Source organism: Motacilla alba, chromosome 3 (genome assembly GCF_015832195.1).
Source record: "Motacilla alba alba isolate MOTALB_02 chromosome 3, Motacilla_alba_V1.0_pri, whole genome shotgun sequence".
Classification (NCBI taxonomy): domain Eukaryota; kingdom Metazoa; phylum Chordata; class Aves; order Passeriformes; family Motacillidae; genus Motacilla; species Motacilla alba.
The window spans coordinates 75,133,043-75,157,886 of record NC_052018.1 but is presented as its reverse complement, the minus strand read 5'-3'; the positions used below and the strand labels follow the sequence as shown (position 1 = coordinate 75,157,886).

At 36.4% G+C, this 24,844-nt stretch overlaps 1 protein-coding gene across 5 annotated transcripts in view; it reads right to left on the bottom strand.

Annotated features, from left to right (window-relative positions):
* Nucleotides 1–24,844, bottom strand: part of PDE10A (phosphodiesterase 10A) — a 166,244-nt gene that overhangs the window by 15,794 nt on the left and 125,606 nt on the right. For 2 of the 5 annotated variants that reach the window (XM_038130515.1, XM_038130514.1), the window contains exons 7-17: nucleotides 24,290–24,445; nucleotides 21,560–21,616; nucleotides 19,684–19,742; nucleotides 17,080–17,131; nucleotides 13,376–13,518; nucleotides 11,103–11,195; nucleotides 10,344–10,530; nucleotides 8,856–8,998; nucleotides 6,783–6,866; nucleotides 4,280–4,430; nucleotides 1,543–1,698 (exon numbers count right to left, since the gene is read on the bottom strand). In XM_038130515.1, the coding sequence (XP_037986443.1) occupies nucleotides 1,543–1,698; nucleotides 4,280–4,430; nucleotides 6,783–6,866; nucleotides 8,856–8,998; nucleotides 10,344–10,530; nucleotides 11,103–11,195; nucleotides 13,376–13,518; nucleotides 17,080–17,131; nucleotides 19,684–19,742; nucleotides 21,560–21,616; nucleotides 24,290–24,445 (1,281 nt within the window). The remainder of the gene's footprint in view (nucleotides 1–1,542; nucleotides 1,699–4,279; nucleotides 4,431–6,782; nucleotides 6,867–8,855; nucleotides 8,999–10,343; nucleotides 10,531–11,102; nucleotides 11,196–13,375; nucleotides 13,519–17,079; nucleotides 17,132–19,683; nucleotides 19,743–21,559; nucleotides 21,617–24,289; nucleotides 24,446–24,844) is intronic. The other 3 variants (XM_038130517.1, XM_038130518.1, XM_038130516.1) reach the window with 3 other exon arrangements.

The following is a 24,844-nucleotide window of genomic DNA, read 5'->3' as shown; positions in this document are numbered from 1 at the left end:
AAATTAAAACTCGGATAAACCCTAAAGAGCTTGGTGGGTTGGTTTGGCTTTTTTTCCATCAGTCCATGAATTCAATAAGTCTTTTTGATTCAAACAAAATCCAGCAAGTCCAAAAGGCTGCTCTGGTCTGCCTTTGCTGCAAATTATCACCCATGGGTGCTTTCAGCAGCTGGTATCATGAATCCACTCTACAGCCCTGGCCACTTATCCCTGTTTCCTCACTCACATTGACAGCAAATGTAGGAGGTGCCAGGGAAGCAAAAGGGTTCCCTGCGCCTTCATGGGAAATGGGATTTTCATCGATTACAACATTTTTGCCAGAAAAAATGCAAAATGGTTGGGACAGTGAAATGTTAATGACTGAGGAACATGCTCACATATGCACACAAAGAATGAACACTAAACATCTAATGCCATACCACCACTGAAGGATTCAATTACACCCTTCTACATAAAGGACCATTCAGAGATAAAGCTTCCATTCTGTGATTAAATGCATATGATACCTAAAACCATAATCACAAGCTGTGATTCTGAATTCAAGACAGAATATGTATTTTTCCTAAAAGGTGTAATGTATTTAAGAAAATATATAAATATGTTCCCCTGAAAAAACAGAAAGAAGGAAAGATTAACAACGAAATCAGTGGCACAGTAGCAAGGTTAGGCTGTAATTTGAGTGCTCATGGAAAACTAAAACTAGTGAGTACAAATACATTATGGACTGGCAGTGGTTTCACAGGTAAGATTTTTCACTCTTCTACCTGAGAATTATAAAAATTTCACTCGTGAGAAAATATGTGTGTGTCAGTAGCACACCTGCATTTTCCCCAAGAGTGACTGCATGTTTTCTTGCAGTTTTTTCTTCATTAAATATAAAGACACATGACCTCATACTAGGAATTCTCTTTCACAGAATATTACCTTACTCATTTTGGTTTTTTATTTCAAATTGCTGAGTAACAAATAAGCACAGAAAGACACAATGAAATAAGTTTACAATTTTCATGCATGAAAAATTACCATCTCCCCTTTCATGCCACACATTCAATGTTCACAGAATTTATTACAGCAGGTTTTCAAATTTCTCATACAAATTTTTGCCAGTACTTGAGTTTTTATTCAAAATTTCAGGATGGTTGAAGACTTTGTTGAAATACATTATGACAAAGAAATATATATGTAGCTGAGAAAATTATTTTTTAATTTTCAAAGTTCCTATTCCACATGGTCATGGGAAAAGCCTCCAGAGAACCAGAAGCAAAAAAGCTTCCAAGGCAGGCCATAAGTAAAGACCTTCAAATACACAATATTTTTATAAGTTCAAGATTTTGAAAAAGCTGTGTCTTGCACTATTGTTGAATCCTTAGGTTACTAATTGTGAAACCTGGCTTGCTGTAATAAATCTTCTACTCATCTAAATGAGTACTATAATAGAGAAATTAAACTATCATGCTTCAGAAAATCTATTTGGCAATAATGTGACTCTTCTTTCCACCACTGGACACTAACGCACAGAACATACAATTTCAATAATCCTACCTGCAGGATGGACACAGTCTGTGAGAAGTGGTGCTGTTCCATCGTTGATGTGGAGTAGAGAGCAGCTAAGGGGTGATCAAATTTCTGAAGATAGCTGTTGCTGTAACCTCTGTGATCCAGGTCATGACACAGGCATGCAACTAAAAGACCCTTTCGCTAAAAAAAAATTGACACAAGCATGAAAAGCACGATGTATTTCCTGCCCCTAGATGTCACTCTCTACCCAAAATACTATAGAAGTTGCAGTATGCTAACACTGCCTTCAAACAGCACTTGTAGAAATATCCTTAAAAAATGAGAGAACCATGACAGTAAGGATATGCTGAATAAAAATTCTTGGTCTAATTGTAATTATATTAAACATTTAAAAATCTTTGTTGGACAGTAACATACTATTGAACTGTGCTTCAGAAGAAATCTGCATTTTAAACAGTCTGGATATCCACTGATTCCTTGCTATGTTTATTAAAACAATAAAAAGCACAGTTACTGAGGGAGAAGAAACACACAAAATGTATGATCTGCTGGTCAAGACAGGTGCACTGAAGTTCAATACCAGATCTGCCCTGCTACACTCCTAGAGATGTTAACCAAATCTCCTGGTGGGTTTTTTTTCCTAGGAAGTCACTAACAAGGGTCATGGACAATGCTGGACAATACAATTGTAAACAAAGACAGTAAGTAGGTATTTTATATAATTAATCCTTAATATCCTGATAAAACAGAGTTCCTGAAATCTCTTTTTCAAAAGGTTTTCACAGAGCTTATGTGTTTGGAAGAAAAAAATGCATTAATGTTTATGACTGTCACTGCTGGCATGCAGTATCATGAAAATTTCTTCAGAGACCAAATATCTTTGTCTTATAATTGGTTCTGATGAGTGTTCAGTAAACAAGGATAAGGCTATAAAATGAAGCAGAAAAAGAATATTGATTAGTCATCTATTAAGTGCACAACATTCAACCTGGATACTATACTAAGAGACCCATGAGTCTGTGGCAAAATAGTAATGATGCAATTCAAAATACTATCACAAATACACCATGTGCAGAAATAAGGCTGTAGCAACACTAACTGTATTTCTGATTTTGAGACATTCGCTTCTGTTTTGAACAAGATCTTTTCAATACTGCATCTTGTGAAGTGTATTTTTAAAAAACATATAAAAACCTCCGGGTGATGCAGTAGCATGTGTCCACACAGATCCTCAACAGAGGAGGAACTCTTAGGAACATAACACACACCTCTATCACTTGAAGTTGGGCAGTAACAGCTTGTCCCAGTCCCCATGTCTCAGGAAGTCATTCTTGTCTCAGTCCTTCAGGATTATACAATGCCTAATAACAGTGCTCTTGTCCTTGTACCCATTTTGTTACCTACTTGTATCCCAAATCCTTAACCACTGCATTTTTCTCTACTTTTCTCCAGATCAGTATCTCCTTTACAGTGTTTTATCTTCCCATCTCTAAACCTACTGAGGGTTCATGCCAGCATCCCTCACCTGAGGTCAGCCCCTCTCTAGATCCCCAAACTTTCTTTCAGCAGTTTCCTGCATTCTTGTTGGATTCATCTCCAGTATCAATAAAGGAGACTGCTGAAAAGAGTTGGAACATAGACTGGGGATAAGACACTCAAACAGATGAAGGCTGGCTGGAGTTTGCAGGGAAAAAAGACTGTTTCCATCTCTCTTAACAGCTGTCTCTTCTGCTCTCCCTTTCTTTCATACTCTCCATCTCCAAAGAGATGGGGCTCACTACTTGGTTAGTACTGAATGTTATCAGAGCTAGAAAAATTCTCTGTGGCTATACTCCACTGATTTTTTTTTTCTTTTGTTGTTGTTAAAGTAATAGTCATTTTTTTTCAGACTTGTACAGCTTGGCCAAATTTCAGCATATGCCTGGCATATGCCACTTTTGCATTTCAGTGTCGATTTTCAAAGTCTCTGCTTTACAGCAGGATAAACTAGACCTTTTCAAATGAAAGCTCACCAAGTTTCATTTCACTCTTATACACTGAACAAAACTTTGATTTCTATTAGCATGCCTCTTTTAAAGAGCCAAACAATTGTATCTGGAATTTCCCCAAAAGAATCACCTTGAGGAAGTTAACAGAGCCTGGAAAATTACAGTCCAAATGGATAATATTTGGCAGAGTTCTACACAACTGAAAACAAGTTCTCAGAGTCAGAAGTTTCATGTAACATTAATTAGAGACAGCATTCCTTGTTGTATCATAATTCAAGTGACAGTTTTCCATACTGTGTATTAACATGCTAAGCCTTTCATTTTACTAGTTATCTTTTCCACTTAGTGATCAGTTTAAAGCTTGGCTCTTCTCCTTTACTCACATATGTCAGCTCTGCAACCCTTGTTCTCCTATTCAGGATATCTCCCAGACCTCACAGGATTCAAGATCCAGGGTATTTCCCTCCCTCACAGAAGGATAGATCTGACCGTTAATGTAGTTGTAAGTGGGCAGGGAGAACCCCAAAACTAAGACATGGATTTATAGAAAATCAACCACTGCTTTTTAAGGGGCAGTCCTGAAAAACATGACTAGGTTTAGGAATCTGAGTAATCCTCTTCCCTCAAACTCTTTACTCACATTGGTTCCTCCATGAAGACCTTTACATACACTCTGTCTGAGCTGGCAAAAAAACTCTAGCACAGAAAATGTACTTCAACAGCAGCAGACAGCTCTGAAGAGGTGGGATAACTGATACCATCATGTCACCTACCTCTAGATCAGTGAAAAGCCCCTGGTTGTTCTGCAGTATGGCATACATGCAATGGGCGACGGTAACTGCATGCTTCCAGTTGTGGTAGGGCACGCGGCGATAGTTCTTCTTTACAGACATGGTAAATCGGCACAGCTTTTCAAGTTCAAAGCTAGGAAGAAAATAATTTGGTCAGAGACAAGAAATAGGAACAGGAAAAACAACCAGCAGAGGAGAAAGATGGTCTTTGATTTACCCTTCTTGCTAGGATTGACTTTCACGGTGAGTGACTCATGGAATGACATGAAGAGTCACTCAAGTTTGGCAAGGGCAGAGGAGTGTGGACGCCTGACAATGCTCTTGGTTTAATCTGTTAAATTCAGGAACATCAGTCATGCTACCCAGCTCAGTCAATACAATTGCATGACCTTCCCGGCTCCCAGAAACTTGAAGAGATTTCTTCCAATTGCTTATTCAACTTGAAATATAGTACAACTCTGCATCTAATAAACAATTTGAAAACATGATTTGTGACCAAAAGAGAAAATTCAGGGATTTTAAGCAAAGGACCCAGAAGAAATAAACCTGATTAAATAGAGGTGCTCCATATTGACATTGTGAGAAGTGGGAGATTTTATTTTTCCAAGACTTGTAGATTTTTTTCTTCCAGTTTAGACTCAGAGACAAATTCACATCTCACAGTTTCTTCACTTCTCACTAAACAATATTTTGTTAAGTCCCAAATCAATGACTTTTTCCCTCATAAAAAGGCAGTTTATCTTTATTCCATTTTTTCCTCTGTTGATGCGATTTGACTTTCTTTTATGTGCTGTGTTTTAATAATTTCTTGGGTATATCAGGAAAGTGGTATTAATGTTCTAGTTTTTCAGTACTTGTGGGGTGACAAAAAAACCTGAATGTCTCTGACCTATATGTAAAAAGGTAAACACATCTACTACATGGAAACAGGTAGAAATGTGTATTTCTATGGTTGTGTGCTGAGCAACGTAATTAATATTCTTAGCTTTAATCTGACATTAGGAAAAACAGAGGCATATTGTCTTTCAAAAAACTTCAAACTTTCTTTTTTTGATTCTAGAAAGTCAGACAGCAATGGAACTATTGTTTAAATAGTACATCATAATTCAGAATATCACAATAGTCACTTTCATCTACATCCAATCTCAACTCAATAGATAGCACAATTATAGCCAAAGAAAAAATCATTATCTGTGATGCCTCAACATAGAATACTACTACTTCATCCCCTGCTGTATTTTGTACTTGATTGGACAGTAAAATATTATTTCTTCAGAAGAGAAAATGTAGAGAGTATGATAGGTTTTTCTCTGAAATCCTCCCTGGACAGGACAATTACACATTACATAGGTAAATACTTTAAGGCACAACCTTATTTCTCAATATATTAAAATAAAATTTTAGTCCTAACATTTTTGGTTTTGTTTCAAAGGTTTGAGATATTTTGTTCTTTCAGAAATTAAATACAATTCCTGTTCCAACAGTCTCCTTTTCAAATATTTTCCTCACTTTTGTTTCCCTAATTTTATACGTGAAAGCTGAGGCTCATTTGAGAAACATCAAGTAGATACCAATTCTTTCTCATCAAAGATACACATTGAAAGGAAAGGACTGGGAGTCAGAGAGAGAAGAGAACAGAACCTGACGGAAAGTACAAACCCCAACCCAACATCCACATTCAGTCTGGAATAGAAACAAGCTAACTACACTGAGCAGTAAAAAACTGTGTTCAGAAGAGTCACCCACTGAGAAAGATCCTCTGTTTTGACTGTACGCTTTGAGGGCATCCATTCAGTTGGCAAAATAAAATGAAATGCCAGATAACATTTCCTGAATGTTGCTCCCTTTTGTATGAACATTCTTCCCCTTTCCATTGACCATCTGTAGGTTTTCTGTAATTTGGAGCAGCTTCTTTCTTTTAGCAATGGGCAGTACTTGCCCAACTACTGACCTTAATAATGATAAAGCACACTGAGAGAAATGACAACAAATGAAGCATTTAATTTGAAAATAATTCATTTCCATAATTAATGCATAGCTATGTAAATAACTGATTCATTTAGCAGGATAAGATCTGATCTTGGTTTACTTTTACCATTATACATTATTAATTTTGGCAACTATATATCAGAAAAATCAGTTTTCATGCACCTTCTCTCCTTTTTGGGAAGAGTACTTCTTTGTTGCCTTTACCATCCTCTGTTTGAAAAGCAAAATTATCTCAACAATTTTTCTGTATATTAGAAGGACAACTTTTAGAATGATATCATGAGTTCTTTAACCTCACTGTTCCCAGATTTTATTAACTAAGGACCAAGAAGGTGGGACAAGAAATCCAGACTGTTTATTACAGTCCTGTACAGACCAAACAGTAGAAAAAAAAATCAAAGAAAACAGACCTTGAATTAGGAAGTAATTACCTCAAAAATTGTAAGTAAACAAACACAGACTTAACAATTAAATAAAGAAATAATTTACTTCATACCATGCTGTCCCACAGGACTGGTGAACCATATAGACAAAAATAGCAGGCCAAACATCTTCATATGGACTGATATCAAAATGGTATCTAAGAAGAAAGTTTCAGTTTAGAAAAGACAAATACCTTTTCATTGTTACTAAAAACAAGTGAAAATGACTAGGAAATGTATACCCAGCAAGAGTCGCTTCTTTCCAAATACACACAGAAAGCTGAATTTTCAGGTTATATTTTTCAGTAACGTCAAGTTACATATTTCTGCTAAGGTCAATGGAACTATGCTCATAGTTTCATACAACCATTTAGTAATTTATATTGGAAAAGACCTTTATGAGGGAGTCCAACAGCTAGCTTTTAGCTTTGTTTACATAAAAGAAACATATATCTTTATCTAAGGATCCATAGATTAAGTAATAGACAAAAAAAAATCTCAGGAACACTGAGAGGTTTACAGGCATTCCTAAAATATTCAGGACTTTCTTCCCAGGAATAGTAAAGATGGTGTCTAATAATATATTTACTGGCCTTTTTTCCAATAATTTCTGTCATAAATTGCATGAGAGTTGCTCCAATTTTGATAGAGAAAGAAATCAGTTTTTACTGGCTAATATAAATCAAGCCAAAACTTCAAAAATTTAAAATTTAATACCATATCTTTAATGCTTCATTACCTGAAGACTTCTCCTCTCCCCTGATAACAACACTAATTTTAGGGACCCCAGGACAGAAGAACTGTTTTTCCTTCAATTAGTAATTAACTCTTTCCCAGCACTTTCTGTGCCGCAAGTCCTATATTTTTTCTTCATGGAACCTTAACTGCTTGGCACACTGAACAGCACAGTAGCTTGTGAGAGGAATGAAGGTAGCTGAATTGCTTGGAAAATGGTGAAATGTATTCTGCTTGAACTAAAAGATGCTAATATAATTTAGAATGAAACCTGTCATCTTTGCAAGTAAAATTCAATTTTGCTGAGGAGGTGGGTTATATAATATCACCTAACAAAGCACAAGAAATTGTATTACAAAGAATAAGCTTCTATTAGGGTGTAATCCTGCAAGCTGTTAATGCTCTGGCATTCAAGCAAATCACTTCAGCATGTAATGAACTTTAACTATAAGCAGTCCCTGTTAAACCCACAGGCTTTCACGTTGCTCCCAGCTACAATGCTCAGTGCTGAACAGAAGTGAGCGAGCTCTGGAGATGAGGTTTAAAAAGACAATTTAGGTTTTGTAATTCAGTAGCTGATTTTAGGCACCTGGTTACCAGAGTAGAATTTATTGTCCTGGGCCTAAAACGGTGACTTAAAAATCTGAGGGCTCCCATTGTTAGCGTTGAGTGGGGACAGGTCAATAAAAAGCAGATAGAGGTTCATCTTCAGCATACAGCAGCTGAAAATAACTGAATCATGTCAGACAAAGTCTAAAAGGCTGGATGGAAAGTCCTTCTCCAAAGTCAGGCTGCAACTCTGCCCTCTAGCACCTAGGACTTGTAACCCTGAATTATCATTTTCCTCTTCAATAAGCACAAGCAGACGCACAACACACACATACATCCATACTCAAAACTCACTAAAAACCAAACACCCCCTACACACACACACGCACCCCAAAACCAAACCTAAAAAACACACACAACCCAGAAAACCCCAGGAATGTGCTGGGAGAACTATGTTTAATTCTAAAACATATCCAAGGGGATGAGACCATGCATTTGGTGTTAAGTACTGATATTCCAAGCTTGGCTTTCTCTCTGGCTCTGAGCTGATGGTGATTTGGGACTATAAGAACGAAAACTCATCTCTACAAATACTAGGTAAAAACTAATGCTTAAAGCAACTACTGCATATATCCATGCCTGTGTAAAAATTCTGAGTATGTTTAACTTTATATCTTTGATGGATAAATTTTGTTCACGGGTCATTAAGTATAGCCAAGTATAGGAAAACCAGAGATAAAACCACCATGATATTGCTGTAGTTAAATAATGAAAGTGCTCCTAAAAAACTCCACTACGAATAAGAAAAAAAAAAAAAATTGGCAGGCTATATACAACTTCTGCTACATTAGAAAAATACTTACAGCTCAATTTCTTTATAAATATGTGGAGGCAGTGTACAGTGCATGAGGTTTTGCCACTCCTCTGCTGTACAAACACTGTGGTAAGATAGCTTCTCCATCGTTACACGGTAAATACACTCTGAGTGACGAATTCTGTGATACATCTGAAAAAGTAAAGTCGCCCATGAATGTGGAATTCTAATAAAGAAAAAAAATTACTTCCTGTATTCAAACAGTAATTACAATACACATCTGCAGAAATGATAGTGCTTTTGGCTGCACAACTTCACGCATTAGAAAAGCAACAGATTACATTGAATTCAGTACTTCTGGGAAACCTCTTCATCTACTCGGGTAAATAGCTAAGGCTTAGCTAACTTCTAATTGCATGTGAGCTCTCTCAAGAAAAACAATCCAAGTTCAGGAGTCAAAAACAGAGCTAAGCCCCTTGCAAAATTCTGACAGAAAACCTATAACAGGACACAATTTATATTTTCTGCCACTGTATGAATTCTATTAATTGGTACAAATTGCTGCTATCTACGCACAGTAAAAAGCATATGGGATGCCTATCATAACTACATTACTATTCAGTATGAAAAACAAGTACAGTTAATTACTGAGAGGTTCAGACATGGCATGGTTTGCAAACAAGCGAGGACACAACAAGGTACCAGTTAAAAAATCCTCTGGAGCAGTACGCCCTGAATGGTAACATTCACCATCTAAAAGCAGCGAACTCAAGCACAACTGAGCCTGCATAGTCCCAAGTGTCATTCATATACAGACCATTCTACCTGCCTTGATCCAACTGAAACAACTTGAGGCACCTGGTAATAAAACTTGCTGCCCCAGTGTACCACTGGGATGCTATTGGTTAAAAGTAATTAATGTAAATCACCAGGCGTAACTGGCATTGCATTTTATCTTACCTCCCATAAATATAGCTCAGTTCTTCTGCATTGCATTTTTACTGAACATTTTATTTCACTGAATTTTTATACTTGTGTAGTAATGATCATTATACTGATTATGTTTACAGACATAGTAAATTTTGAGATGATACAGGATTTGAGGAAAAAAATAGCTACCCACTCTTATCTAGAAGCTTGGATAATTATAAGTATATACCACAGCATACAAGTGTAAAAATTGATCTTTGAGTATTAAGAATGTGGAATTGAGAGAATATATAGCATATTTCCATTCCCCAATCAAATTTATAAAATGTATTCCAAATTCATAAAAGTAAATAAGAATCATATTTTTTAGTGGAAAAGGGAAGACAGATATCATACACATTTCAGAGTTTGCTCTCTCATTTTAGCTACACAAAATTGATATCCAGAGTTTCAAATGAAATCCCTATCATCCTCTTAAATTTGAATTTTCACCAAGGAATATAGCGTTAATTCAATGAAATGGACTTATAAATCATTTTAATAAGCTGTAACATCAAAATACTTAAGTATTCTCATTATAACTTACAAAACTGTAAATAAAACTTACATTAGCACAGTGTAAGGCTAAAGCACAAAAGACTGCAAACATTTTAAAGTTGTTCTCATCAGTTTTAGAGAAGGCACTTCCACTTATTTTGTTCACCATCTGCACAACACCTATTACACTTCCTCGGCTCACGATAGGCATGCACAGGATATTTCTGGTTGTGTAGCCTGTGTAGAGGTCTACTTCTCTGAAGAGCCATAAAGGAGAAAGAAAAAGGAAAATAGAGTTAATATCAATGGATATCTATTCATTGATTCTCAGAAATGTTGATGTAAAATATACTTAATCATTTTAAAGTAGACCTGATTAGTATCTGCAAGAATTTCACCTTCAAAACCCTCAAATATTTTTATCTACTGTGTCATACTTAGAACTTTTTAATCCTTTATTCTTCACTTGTAAGACAAAAAATTAATATTGCCTCAAACACAGAGTTAAAGAACATTTGGGTATTCTTAGGCATGCAATTTGTTAGGAACTGTTTTTCTCCCATGAAACTAATGAGATTTCAGGGAGACCGATAATGAAAATTGGCAACAATCTAAATAATTTTTCTCCATTATAATAATGTTTTATAAAAAACCCTTTATTTGTATCTTTAAAGTATCTCTGATGGCTGAAGCACTTAATAAACATCTACAATTACCTCCTCATGAGAGGACTACAGCTCCATGAATGAATCTCAATATGAAATTTAAGTAGTAATTTTATGTCAAATGTCTGATGAGCTATCTTCTCCTCCAATGAAGAGCATCCTACCTGTTAAAGCGTGGGTCTGCATAGGCATCAGGGATGTTAAGGACTTCTCCTGTTCTTGCCACTTGACCAGCTATTCCTTTTTCTATAGAAAATCTGGAGAAAATAAAAATGTGTATTAGTCAAAATATGGAAAACACATTTTTCTAGTGGAGTCTGTCTTGAGCACAGAAATGGGTGTTCCCAACCAGCGCCATTTTCTTGCTTTGAGGAGAAAAATCTTACAACAACTAGTAGCACATAATAAAGCAAAAAGGACATCCTAACAGATACTTTCTGAGAACATTTTATATAGCTATATGGTTTAATACAAAACATGACATAACATTATCATTTTAGTGACAAAAATTCAAAACCTTCAATAACCCAGGGGTTTATCCGTAACAAACATAACATTTGTACAGAACTCAGACTTGTGTTTACCTTTAAAAGGCATTGATTTTATTATGACTTTCGCATATCCATTGCTTCTTTAGACACAACAAAGGCAACATGGAACTTGTTTCTCTGGATGGTGTATGCGCGTGGATTTGGTAACAAAATTTTGGGAAAAGACCAGTGGAAATTTCACAGCTGAACATTATATGGATTTTCCACGGAAATGGGAATGACTAGCCTGTTTCATGACAATCAAACAGTGCCATGGTACTGTGTCCCTTAATCACCACAAGGAAGTTAAAAACAATAAATATATTCCGAAGTTGTATCGCAAAAATCTGTGCATCTGTCTTGTGAGTAAATAGTTTTCTATACTTCGACGTTAAGCAGTTATGACATAAAAGCAATAGATAATTTATGGAGAGAAACACATAAAAAGAATCATATGTGGAACGTTTGAAGTCTAAATGTACCCTGAAAGTACCCTGGTGCCTGGTATTGAAGTTAGTGATACAGCTGTCAAGATTTCACCCTGCACACCTGACTTTAAGTTAGATTTTTCCATTGCTTCTTATGATAGGTACATCACACCAACTTAAGACTCCTTCCTGATGACTCACTCAGTGTCACTTTCTTACAGATATTTAAGTTACACTTCACTTTCAGTATATGGTACTTGTGAAATGGCTCACACCCTTGAACTTAGAATCAACATTTCAATAACATACAGAGAAGACAGAAAGATATAAGCAAGAAAAACAATTATCACGAAGGAGTATGAAAGAGCATGTTAAAGCAGGCCATCTTCTTTAATTTACACCACCTCCTTGCTTGTCAGTACGCAAATTGCACCAATTTTTATTCCTTCCATTCTCACTCACACAATGGTAAGTGGGAGTAAGTTTGTCTAAAGGAGTCTTAGTGAAGACATGAATCACATCTCATATTGGCCCAGAACTTTAAAAGTATAAGGAGGAAATGAATAAAGTTCTGATAAAAATCAATGCTGAATATTTTAGGAAAATTTTAGTACAGGATACTTAGCCATAAAATTCTTTACTTTTAAGAAGCTGAAAATCTGAAACCTGTATGCCTTTGAAAATCTTAGTGTGGATCTATTAGGGATTCATAATTTTTGAAAAGTGAAAAGCACTATGTTTACTTTGTTGTTTAACAACATTCATTAAGAATGAATGAACACCTTTCATTAAAAAAGTGCATAAGTGTAAAAATTAGGTACCTGTGACATGAAGCAGAAATACACATAACTTTTAGTCAGAGAATCCTTTCTAGCCATTACCAAACAATATACATTTTCAAATTCACCACTTCAAGCATTGCTCAGTATCACAATTAACTGAAAGTTTGAGCATCTAAATTCACCTAAGAATGTAAAATTAAATTACTGGCTTGAAATCTTCAAAGTGAATGACAAATCCATACCCAATTCTACATTTGCCTAATCCATCCACAAGAAGAACAAATTGTGATTTCCTTGCTTTGGATGTGCTGGAATCGCACTAATTTTAATTTCTCTTGGGAAACCTCTTGGGAAAAAAAGTCCCAAACTGGCAGACTATGGATTAGGTGCACTATTACCTGCACCTTTACCTACCTCAGAACACCTCTGTTTTTTTCCCAACATGATTTCCAAAAGGACCGCCTCCGGAAGACGGCATTTCCAGGAGTGACGTTATAGCTTCAGAGACGTTGTTTCGATGGCAGTGCAATGTCATTCCCAGAAGTACTACCTTCTGGAGGCGGGTCCTGGTGGGAATGATATCACAGTATGACAAGTATTGTCAGGGTACCTGCAGATAGGCACAGAAACTGGGTAATAAAATGCCTGCACATCCATAGTTATAATGAAACTGCACTCTTCTGCTAGCTATTCTTACCTTATTTCTTTGGTCTTCTTGAAGACAGGTTTTCCATCATTTTCTTCTCCAATATCAAAAAGGTCTGAATACAGCTCCTTATTTTTGTGGTCAACCTGGAAGAGTGCACACCTATCTGCATTCACCAGGTTTTTTGCATATATCTACAGACAAAAAAACAAAACTAGAGTTAATGGTCATGAGTTGGATTAGCTGCAGTCATTTACCTGATATAAATATACATCCCTGTATAATAAAAGTTTTGAGAAGCTATCCAGTATGGAAATCTGTTTGAAGAAGCAATCTTTTAGGACACAATTCAGAAGTAAAATCTTGAATTCAATATTTTCTCTGTAAATTTGAGTGTTCTCTTCAAGAAATGAAGGAATATCTTCAGAGACTTGAAAGTTTCCCCCCAAAAAATAGGCTTTTCTGTTTAATTGTTTTTCAAGGCTTTCCAAAATAGTACCTTTCTTCCCTTTATGTTCAGATACTATTCACCTTAACCTGATTTCAAATAGACGGGTTAGAACAAGACCTAAGAACAACGTTGGCTTTTTGGCTTCATTGTCCATGCGAATATATTGGTATTTAATATCCAGCAAAGACAGACATAAAAGAGTGTAGTTTTTGCTTCTCAAAAAAAAAACCTAAGTGTGCCTGTAAAAAACAATGACCAAATGATCCTTGTGGGTCCCTACCAAGTCAGAAATATTTTGTGACACTCTAATTCTGTCATTAGAGATATCATTATGGATTGCCCTATGCAGAAGGTTAGGAAAAGGCTGTACCCTCCTGATGTCAGGGACAGTACTTGCACAAGAGCTGAGACTTAGAAATTGTGCATGAACTAACCAAAGCCCTAAAGTACCAGCCACAGCCAAGGAAGTACCACAGTACAGCAACAGACTTGAATGGTCTATGTCTTACTTTGAACCAACTAGTTTTATCTCAGCAAAAATAACTCCCAGAAGCACTGACTGTCAGAACAGAATCTTGTCTTGGGAACACAGCAGCTATTCACTGAAGTATTTCTCAGACATAGAATAGTTTTTCTGAGAAAAAGAGGGAAAAGTGAGACAAAAATCAAACAAGGATCACTGTGTTAAGATGCCAATATACAGGCACAAGAACCTTCTCTACCCAATTCAGATAGGTCTCTGGTGTTTCTTATTTGCTTAGAAAGTATAGTAACTGCATGGTAGAGTTGGATCTGAGGTGGATCTCGCTCCACTTTCTATGTCATACCTACCTAGTCATTCAGCTACAGAAAGAGGCTAACAAAATTTTGGTGTACAATGCATGCAGTTGGTACGTTTTAAGGATTCATAAGACTTCCATATGAATGATCTTCCCCACCCCTTGTATCTTGTCTTCCAAAAATAGAAACAAAACAATAAAGTATTTCATTCCACACTAATGCAGATGGACAAATGTTCGGCTAAAAAAACCCATATGAGATGAAAAATCATTATCTGAGAAACTCTAGTTCTATGCCATAGGAGGGGAACTGCACAGATATCATCTAGCCCAAGTTCAGAACTTGAAGGGCCCTCCCATACAGACTGAATCTGTGTTCAGGAAGATTCTGTCTTCTACTCCATTTACTCCATCAGAACAGAAAAGTCAGGGAGACTGCAATCTAAGAGGTAAGATCTGTGCAATTTTTCCCCCTTAGAGCATTCAGAAATTTAAAGACCTTAACCACTTGGATTGCTTATTGTTTTGCTCAAAAGAGAGTGAACAGAAACTGCCAAAAGGACAAGGGGTCCAGTAAATGCTTGTATCCTGATACTGTATCAAATTTCTTTGTAAAATCTACAGAACAGTGTTGATTTTATACAATTAATCTTCTGTGGTTTAATGCAAATGACTCAAGAACTTACCTTGGTCATGACTCACACTTTTCAAAAATGATTACTTAAACAGTACTAATTGAGAAATAGTTAATGGGATGAGAGAGTTTTACTTCTATAAATCCCTTGCTCAAATCCTGACCAGTGGTTGAAAAAGAATATCAGTACAAAAAGTATGTTCTGCACTGTCAGTTGGGAAGCCAGGGACCACCTTTTGCATAAGCTGCTTGTAACTACTCAAGCACAAAGGCAAGAAAATTTGTAAGGCAATTTCAACTTTTACTTCCCTTCCTTCAAAAACACCTTTATATGACTAGCTTTGCTGAGAGATTTTGATGAAAACAAAAATGAAAAGAATGGAAAGAAACACACATTTTTTTTTCTTTAGTATTGCAGGAACAAATCAAATCATAAGTGCAATCACCAAAGGGTGAAGTAGTGAGAAGAACCTTCTCAATTTCTCAGAAGAAACTGAGTTCTGGTCTTTTCTCACAGTGATACACAGAATAAGCCGCATCATGATAAAAGCATGCTCCCATAAAATGGCAATAAATGTACAAACTCATAATTCAGCTAGCTGGCTCATGAAAGAGACAACAGCTAGAGCTTTAAAGGAAGCTGAGTATGAAACATCACATAGGTTAAAACACAGAATCATGATGCAGCCAAGTGTTGGAAAAGATGATGAAAGAGTAAGCCTATTTTACTGCCAATTGTGTTTTCCACCAGATCTCTATTCACAGGGAAGAACAGTGAAAAATTTCAATATTTGTTCTCAATGCCATATGTTATGTTGTACCAGTTCTTTTAAATGCTAAGCTATTTTTAAGAGATTCATTTAAATTGGAAAAGTCAATGTTCAGAAATGTGTCCTATGTGCAGAATTCTTGACTGTGTACTAACTAGAATAACATAAACACTGCAGAATATTTTCCATTACTAATTCACGTTTCTAAATAAAACCACTTTATTGTTGTTTGCATTCTAACATTGCTGTCTTTGAATAGTCTAGCTAAGAATATCACTTTGAAGACTGGGGCATGCATCAGAGCACTGTTGGAAAGTAATTTTTTGAATGTGCAAATTTTAAACAATAGTAATCACAGACCTGATTCAGGTTTACACTTAGGAAAAAGAACTGCAGAATGCAATGAATGTGCATAAAGCTAAAAAGCATAATTCACATATCAAACACTCAAAAGGTTATAAACTGCCAGTTCACCCACATTTGTTAACACTATTCAGAAAATAATTCTGAATTCAAAATTGATTTACAAACTCATAAACTGCTTCTGAACAGTACTAAAAGTCATTAAATAGTTATTTCAATGGGAAGAACTAACCACTTGGGTTTAGTGGTTTCTATAAAACATTGACTGACTGTCACTCTAGTTATGGGTGTAGTTTTCCAAGGTCTTACACATCTCATTCAACAATTGAAAAAATACCCCAGGAGTAACTTTTAAACTCTATCCCCTGCTACAGACAGTAACTTCTTCAGCAGTGTTTTGCAGCATGTAGCAAATTTAATTTAGAATAAGGAATCAATACAGCGTGATGAAATAGAAAGAAAACCAGAAGCCTTTCTGTTACATTTTTGAAACTTTCTCAGAATACAATAGTAACTATTTAGTTCAGACAAAGTCCTGTTTCATTTCATCAGAAAGCTGTGAACAGAAGTTGTTGCAAAAATGACAAATCAAGCCATCCTTTACCACCTTTTCTGTATAGACATGTTTATACTGTTTGTATTATGTTTTCACTACAAACAGCTCATGTATTTCAATTACATAATGTCTTCAAGGGAAGGAGAATGAAGGGCTTTAATACCTACAACTAATAAACTTAGAGGTGAAAAAGACCACTTACCATTATATGTTCAAGTAGAGAATCTATTGCAACTATATTATCAAAATATGTTCTGCAGAGAAAGAGAAGTCAGTAAACATTGGCATTTAGTCAAACACTTCTCAAATTAGTGTCAGGGGCTCTTGTTTCACTACAGCTGAACATGGAGCCAGAAAAGGTGAGGACAAACCACTGCACCTTGAAAATCACTGACTGGCTTGCTACAGCACAAGGGAATTAAGAAATGGTCCTAGCTCTGTTCCCTTGAGCCTTTACTTTACAGAATTGAGAATATTCTTTATTATACATAGAATTTTCTCTGTAGAAAATGGAAAAGACTACTAAATATTGCCTGCCGTGAACTGAATAGGCTCCTGCTGAGCAATACCAAGAATGCATCAAAATGCTTTGGCATCTCTAACACACCAAAAATTTTAAAAGTAGAAGGGAAAAGGAAAATAAAAGTAGAAAAAGAAAACCAATAAAAATAATTTCTTTTAAAATATTAAGAAATGGCTAAATCCATGCCATATTATCTAATCCTTAACACTAGTTAAAAGGCAACTATTTAAACTATTTAATGGGTTTTCTCTATCAACACCAGCTGAAATTGAAGAAAGTGAATGATCTTGTAACTAAAAAAAAAATAAAGAATTAAAAAAAAATCTCTGTTTCACAGCCAAGTGGTAACTGTTCAAGGATAGTCAAGAACATTGAAAGATAAAGGTCAAACTTATTAGTAAAAGAAGTCTGAATCTTCCACATGCCGAGTATTAATAACCCCCAGATTACAATGTTCCCAGCAGACAAAAGGCATTGTTCTGTGGCCTTGAATATATGCACAGCTCAGTTCTGTTTGGGTCTAGTGGAAAGGAGATACAAAATACACTGGTCTGACATCGTCAGGGGCATGAAGAGGTGGAGCACTGAATATTCTGCCCTTTCCGAAATGTTACAGAACATGTCCTGGTGACATTGCACACTAACAATTTCCACACTGAGAAGGAAATTCTCCTTCCATGTTAGAAAAGATACAGACCACTTCCAAGAGGAAACGAATTATTTTCTTGCTGATACAAGTCTGTGCCTATGTGAAGCTCATGAAGATATTATTAAATGATATCCCAGTTTTGTGCCTTAAAATATAAACTTTCTTCTTTTGTTGAAACTATAACACTCTAGCAAATGATAATGCACTATGAGAATTATTTTCCTACAGAAAGATATGATAAATATTTGCTGTACTTATTACTTATTACCTTAAAAACTTAAAACAATTACAAAATTCTTTAAAACAATCTCAGTACTATGCCAGTCCAAGAAAAAAATTACCAGTCCATAAATCTGGATAAATTAATATAGTTTTTGGTAAACTAGTTCAGTATGGATGTTAGCAACATAAAAGCACTCTGGAAAGGAATGTAATGGTGCAAGACTTGTAAGAGTGCTCTTTGGGAGACATGCTCTGAATTATGTTGAAATTAAAAAAAAAAAAAGGTCATCCTGAGGAAAAAGAACAGAAAAACATCTGGATGCAACCCAGCTTGCCCCTCTGCAAGGGGCAGACTCCTCCCTGTAGTTTAATACTCTCCCTTTCAGCTGGGTCAGCTTGGCTGCCTACATTCCTGAGCGATGGCATAGGAATCTGGGACATCCTCTAGTCTCATCAGCTTGAGAATTGTTCATCAAGACCCACAGAAGTGTTTGCTGCAAAAATACAAGACATCTAGTATCATCACTACTTTGTGATGCACTTTGAAATTTTTCTACCAACTGGTTTCATAAAACACTGTTAAGCACTCCAGACTGATTTACCAAAAGTACAGCTCTGGTTTATCTTTTAATTTATTGGTTATCTTTGCTATTTAAAGATTCTTATAGCAGTGAAAAACAAAAAGAAAGGAAGGAAGAGCAGATCACCTAAGACACTAAACTGATTTTGCAAGCGTAAGCTCAAGCTTTCACACTCTTTCTATGCTTTCAAATTAATCTTGCCTTATAGTGACAAGATATTAAAAGCAAACATATTACATGCAATAAAAGTATTTGCAAATTAAAACAGGTCCTTCAGAAAATGTATGGGAAGAGCAACCATGTGGCAGCCCTGATTCTTCAAGGATTTAACTCTGAAATCCATATATTTATGAATACATGCATTCAAAAAATTGTTGGGGGAATAGGGGAAGATGAAGCACATGAAATTTTCTGTAAAGTCCTTTCAAACCTTCTAAAATTGCCATGACACACCAAGCCTATTTTTCACTTCTAAAAAGATGGCCACATTTAACTCTAAAAGAAGAGGTGGGAAAAAAGAGGAAAAAACCCCATGCAAAAGACTGCAAGAATAAACAAATTCTGTGAGGTATAAATGAATGTCACATTTTCATCTGCACCACCAGCATAAAAAAAAAAAGGTGTACACCACTGGCACACATACCACTTGTTCTTGTCACTGTGCTGACCTAAGTTTGCTCACCCTCTGAAGTGTGCCTTTGCACCTGGCTTTTGGACTACAGTGAGTAGCTTCCACTATTGCTATTGAGGGAACACAGGTAGATAGGAAGAGCCACGCTAGAAAAGCTCATCAAAAACTCATGAGATGATTATCTTGCAAATCACACTTACTTCGATACATCAAGCAAGAAGTCATTCAGTTCAGTCTGCTTGGCAAGGCCTCGGCACACCTGGAAGCACAGATCATAGAACCATTTGCTCCAGAACACTGATGTCAGAGGGAAACTGAACTCCCATCCCTTTAATTTGTATGAAAAAACCACCAGTACTTGTGTGTTTGAGTATTTGTGAGTGTACATACATATATATACACACATATCTGCTACAGCACGGTCTAAAATTAAAGCAGAATTTGCGTGCTGGGTTTCAATCTTAGCTATCTAGCGGCTGAGTTAAAACTGTGAAACACAAGTAAAATCTTTCCTAAGACTCACTTAAAGCTGTTGGTTTTTACACTTGTTCGTGCTGTCTCAAAGGCTGTCACTGACTGTGATTACGGAACGAAATTTCCTTATCCAGACTCTCAGATCTTCTGAGAATGTCAAATATTATGTTTCCCTTCTCCCTTACCACATTCTTGCCACTTTTTTCCAGGCTGCAAAGTAGCATATAGACACAACTGTAGTCTGACATCAGACAAGTTTAACTAAGCTAAGCAGCAGATGATATATGCTCAACTTAGGGAGAAATCAGCATGAATATGAATAAAGAAAATAGTATGCATACTTCTTTTTAGAAGCAAAATGTTAGATGAAGCAAAGCTTTCAACTGTATTTTTACTTCACGTATTTGCATACTCAGTATCTGAAGCACAATTGTACATCTGTGTATTACTAGAACAAGCACTGAGGCCAAAAGTAAAGCAAACCTCTACTGCTTGTACATTTTACACTCACAAAAGTATCACTTCGAACTAGTAATATCTTTCATCTGTGCAATGTAGATACAAAATGCCAGATCAAAATTCTTGCATTCTTCACATGCAAAAAAGCTTGGGAAGAGGAAGCCTTCTGCTTAGAAGAAGGAAGAGAAATAAAAATGGACAAGCTTGAACTTAACTTTCCCTGTTGTGTTTTGTTAAATGTGAAAGACTTCTCAATCAAGGAAAGAGTAATTCTTACATAGGTGAAGCTACTACTGCATGCAATTGCAATTCTACTAGTGTACAATAGTCTGTGCCAGCTAATTCTGCCTAGATGGGAATGACCACCCCAAAGTCAGTGACTTCCAGCACAGAAGCAGAAAAGATTAGAGACTACAAGAGAAAAGCAGGAAGCTTTCTGCTTGTCTTCTGACAAGTGTGTGAAAGACACCTTGAAAAAAAGAATGTCATGAAAGACACCTTGAAAAAAAGAATTCTGGGAGTTGACAGAAGCAGCTATTTTAGAATCTTCTCTGAGTTGACAGAATATGTTTAGTTTCGGCGTTACCATCCTCTGCTAGCTGAAGTAACAAAACCTATTAGCAAAGTTGCTGGGGTTTGCTAGAGCAGTTTGACACTGAAGCTCCATTAGGCACCCAGCTAGGGACAGCATGAAGCATCCTTAGTGGCAGTAGTTACAGGACCATGAAGCAGCTATCAAGGATGGCTTAAAATAGGCTTTGCTAGCAACACTTCATAATTTCAAACCAAATACCAAAGCAATAGGAAAGAGATCAGTTAGCCTAGCAGTTGCCTTTCCACAAGAAAAAGAAAACAAAATAATCCTGCAAAGTTGTTGTGATAAATCTGCTTTAATCATTATTTATCTATTTTGTTCAAATTTCTTTCCTTTAGTACAAATATTGTTTGTTATTTGATCCATGATTGCAAGAGAGGAAAACTAGTTCAACACCAAAAATGTTAGCATAATTTTCTAAGTTCAAGGGAGGGGCTTTAATCTATGCTTTAGCAATGACCTCCAGTTAAATATGATCACAGTCCATGCTCCTACTAAACACATTCTGGAAGGCAACATACACAATAAAAAAGTGAAAAACCACTCACACTTACTTGTACTTGATGTATTGCTACTGAAGCCCATGCAAGATTTGCTGTTGCAACCTGCAACAAAAGAGAAGAAACTCTCTCTGAAGAAACCTTGAAAACTGCACATCAGTGACATGACTCTTTTCTCTATCTACCTGCTAAGTAAATTGACTGAGCTGTTTTAGACAATCAGGTTGTAACAATTTAAGGGAAGACTGTTATTTTGCAGAAGTCTCAATGCACTTGCGAGTGTTTCAATTTTAGAGCTTACCAGTGGTTTTCAGAAGCAGAATTGGGCACCCATCAGCTCAAAAATACAACATCAAAACAAACATCTCATAAGCCACAGGCTTTAAAAATTATACTGTTGAAAGGCATCTGCCATAGAAATAAAATATTCCTTAACAGCTTTCTGGGGCTGTATCTCTTCAGCAATAGCTACCTCCAGCTGTAAACAGGCACTGTTTCTCTCATTACTGTTTTGGTGGCAGAAGAACCAGACCTGATCCCTCAGCTCAAGTGTTTGAAGTATGACAGTTTCCAGGCAACATTTCAAACAAATGTCATGTAAACTGCAGCTAACTATGATGTGCTACCATGCATAATCTCCTGTCCTTGAAGCATGGAAGCTTTATAGGAACAAAGGGAACGTTGAAGCACAAGAGGTCAGCTTTTGCATGCCCTCCTAAGGTATTTTTTTATTTTATATTTTTAAACAGAACACTTTGCACACATTTCATAAAAATTGGTAATGGCATCCAAAGGCTTTCTGAAACCTGAAAATGAAAAGAATGCTTTAGAAAACTCAGAAAGTGACCTTAAAATATTTTTAATTTACTAATAACATACTTTCATTTAGCAGCCAGTCTTTTCCAAGTAGGACATTCATGAACTTCAGCTACAGAAGCTATTTCATATAAAATAAGACCTTCATATTTTCATAAAACAATGCATGTCTGAGACTTATCTGAATTGTAGATTGATTAAAGTAATAGGAGAATTTTAAAAAATTAAATACATTGTGTGTAGGCTGCAGAATTAATGAAACCTGGTTTTGTATGAATGCCTGTTCTTTGTTCTCTGAGCAAGGACAGTGGCACCACCACACTAATCTAATTCCCTACCCTGACCTCTGTCTATTGGTGAAAAAACACAAGGTGTGACAACAAGCTGAAGTGGCACTGAGTACCCAACTAATGTACACATGTAAACATCAGATGAATGCCAGCATAATTAGCTTACTGGTAAACAAAATATGCACTTGACAGGTACTGCTGCTGTTTTCCTTCTTTGGGAGGACTAGTCTTAGTATCCTGAATATCTTCTGTCCTTTTCACACAAGTAATTCCTGTTCAGTACAGCTAAACTGCACCATGGTGGATCTCATACCACTGTCAAGACAACACATCTGGCTAGAACTCAGTCCATTTTGTCCTAACTGTGTGTTCAGGTTCACTTCTCTGAGGGATGGCACAGAGGAGAAATTCATCTTTACATCAGAGACATCTTAATGGGACATAACAGGGATCCTCACCCTGCCACGAGAGCAAAGATGCACTTTGAACACCGTTGGTAGAGCAAGAGCCTTTGCAATACCTGCTCCATTTTCAAATCCATTTGTATTTGGTTAACAGCTCCTAACTTCAGATGGGCAAGTGGACATGTATGGACAACACAGCTACACAGGACTTACATGAACAGAGTAATGCATGCAGAACTGTCATGGAAAGGGGAAAATGAGTATGAATGAAAATTTCTGGATATGGAAGCATCAGAAGTTAAAAAAAGCAGAGGAGAGCTTTATGAGCATCACCTAGACTAGTAGGTCATCCAGATACCAGCACTTCTATACACAGTTTCTGAGGGCATCTAAGTCGGGAGACAAAGGACAGTGATCTTGACAACTCACAAGACAGGGCAGGCTAGAGAAACAAAAGCTATCAGCTCCTAAAAGCTAAAGAAAAGCCTGACCCAAAACCAGCACATGGTTGTCAACCTAGAAAGCAACCAGGAGACTACAAAGATTTGGCAGACATCATTCCTTGTCCTTCTGTTGCAAGGAATTCTGGAGGGACTACCTGGATACCTGGAACTGGAAACACCACCTAGACAGACACATCTTGGCGCTGGAGAGTGTGTGGCAGTAAAAACATGGGTGTAAAGATCAGAAACCTCTTTTGCTTCAAGTTTGATTTAAAGTTAAATCACTTTCCCCTCCTGTGAGACCCAGCATTGAGACTTGATAAACTCTTGTTGTAACATTGCAACACTGTTTTGTGATAGAGCTCATTCCTTGAGAAGCCACAAGAAAAAGTAAACTAAAATAAATTTTTAAATCTTACTATAATGTAAAATAAAGCTGTACTGGAAAGTTAAGGCTGAGACTCAGGATAACGGAGCATTGTCTTTTTTTATATAAAGCGATTTTGGGGTTTGATGTTTGATTTACACTTGCATTTCATTTACCTGCCCTATGTTAATTTCTTTAACAACTCTGTATTGAGTTTATAATCAATAAGGAAACTTTGAATCTGTTTATCTGTAAAAGAACACAAGGTAAAATTCTTGATGTGTCCCTGTACTTGCATATTTTACCTCCTCTGGCTGAAAACACGAATCATCACCTATTTTCTTTTTCATATCAAAATCAAGCATGAAAAATTTCAAATCAAGCATGAAAAAGATATAAATCACGAGACAAGCAAGAGAAGGAAGTTCAGAGTGGGCAAAGGCTGCACATGAGCTCACCTCTTGGTGACTGTGGTGGAAGGCTTCTTTGCCCCAGTGACGGTAAAGCTCCAGGATACCAATCAGGTCACCAATTGCTGTGACAATTGGCAAACACAGAACAGATTGGATACGGGTTCCCGACTCCAGTCCAGTACCTTTGGGAAATCGCTCATCCTAGAAGATGCAAACATAATCTGATAAAATGTAATATCTGATAAAACATTAACAGCAAAGACTTACTGATGCTTTCCTCCTCCTCCTGTCTGAGCAAATCTGCAGGAAAATCACAAATGTCACTAAAACTCATCTCTCAGCATAACTTCTACTTACTAGTAGTACAATGTCTACTACAAAATGTAGTTTTGAAGTCTCAGCATTAATTTACATATACAGATAACTTTATTGATGTAAGGTCAGAATTAGCTATGATATTACACCCAGTTTCAAGTTTGTTTATATAATGCTTTTTTCTCTATTCTCACAGGCAGAAAAAATGGCAGTTTATTGCTAATGCCAGTCCGGATTAAATAAAAACCCAAACAAGCAACACTACCACCCCAACATCCCTCCCTG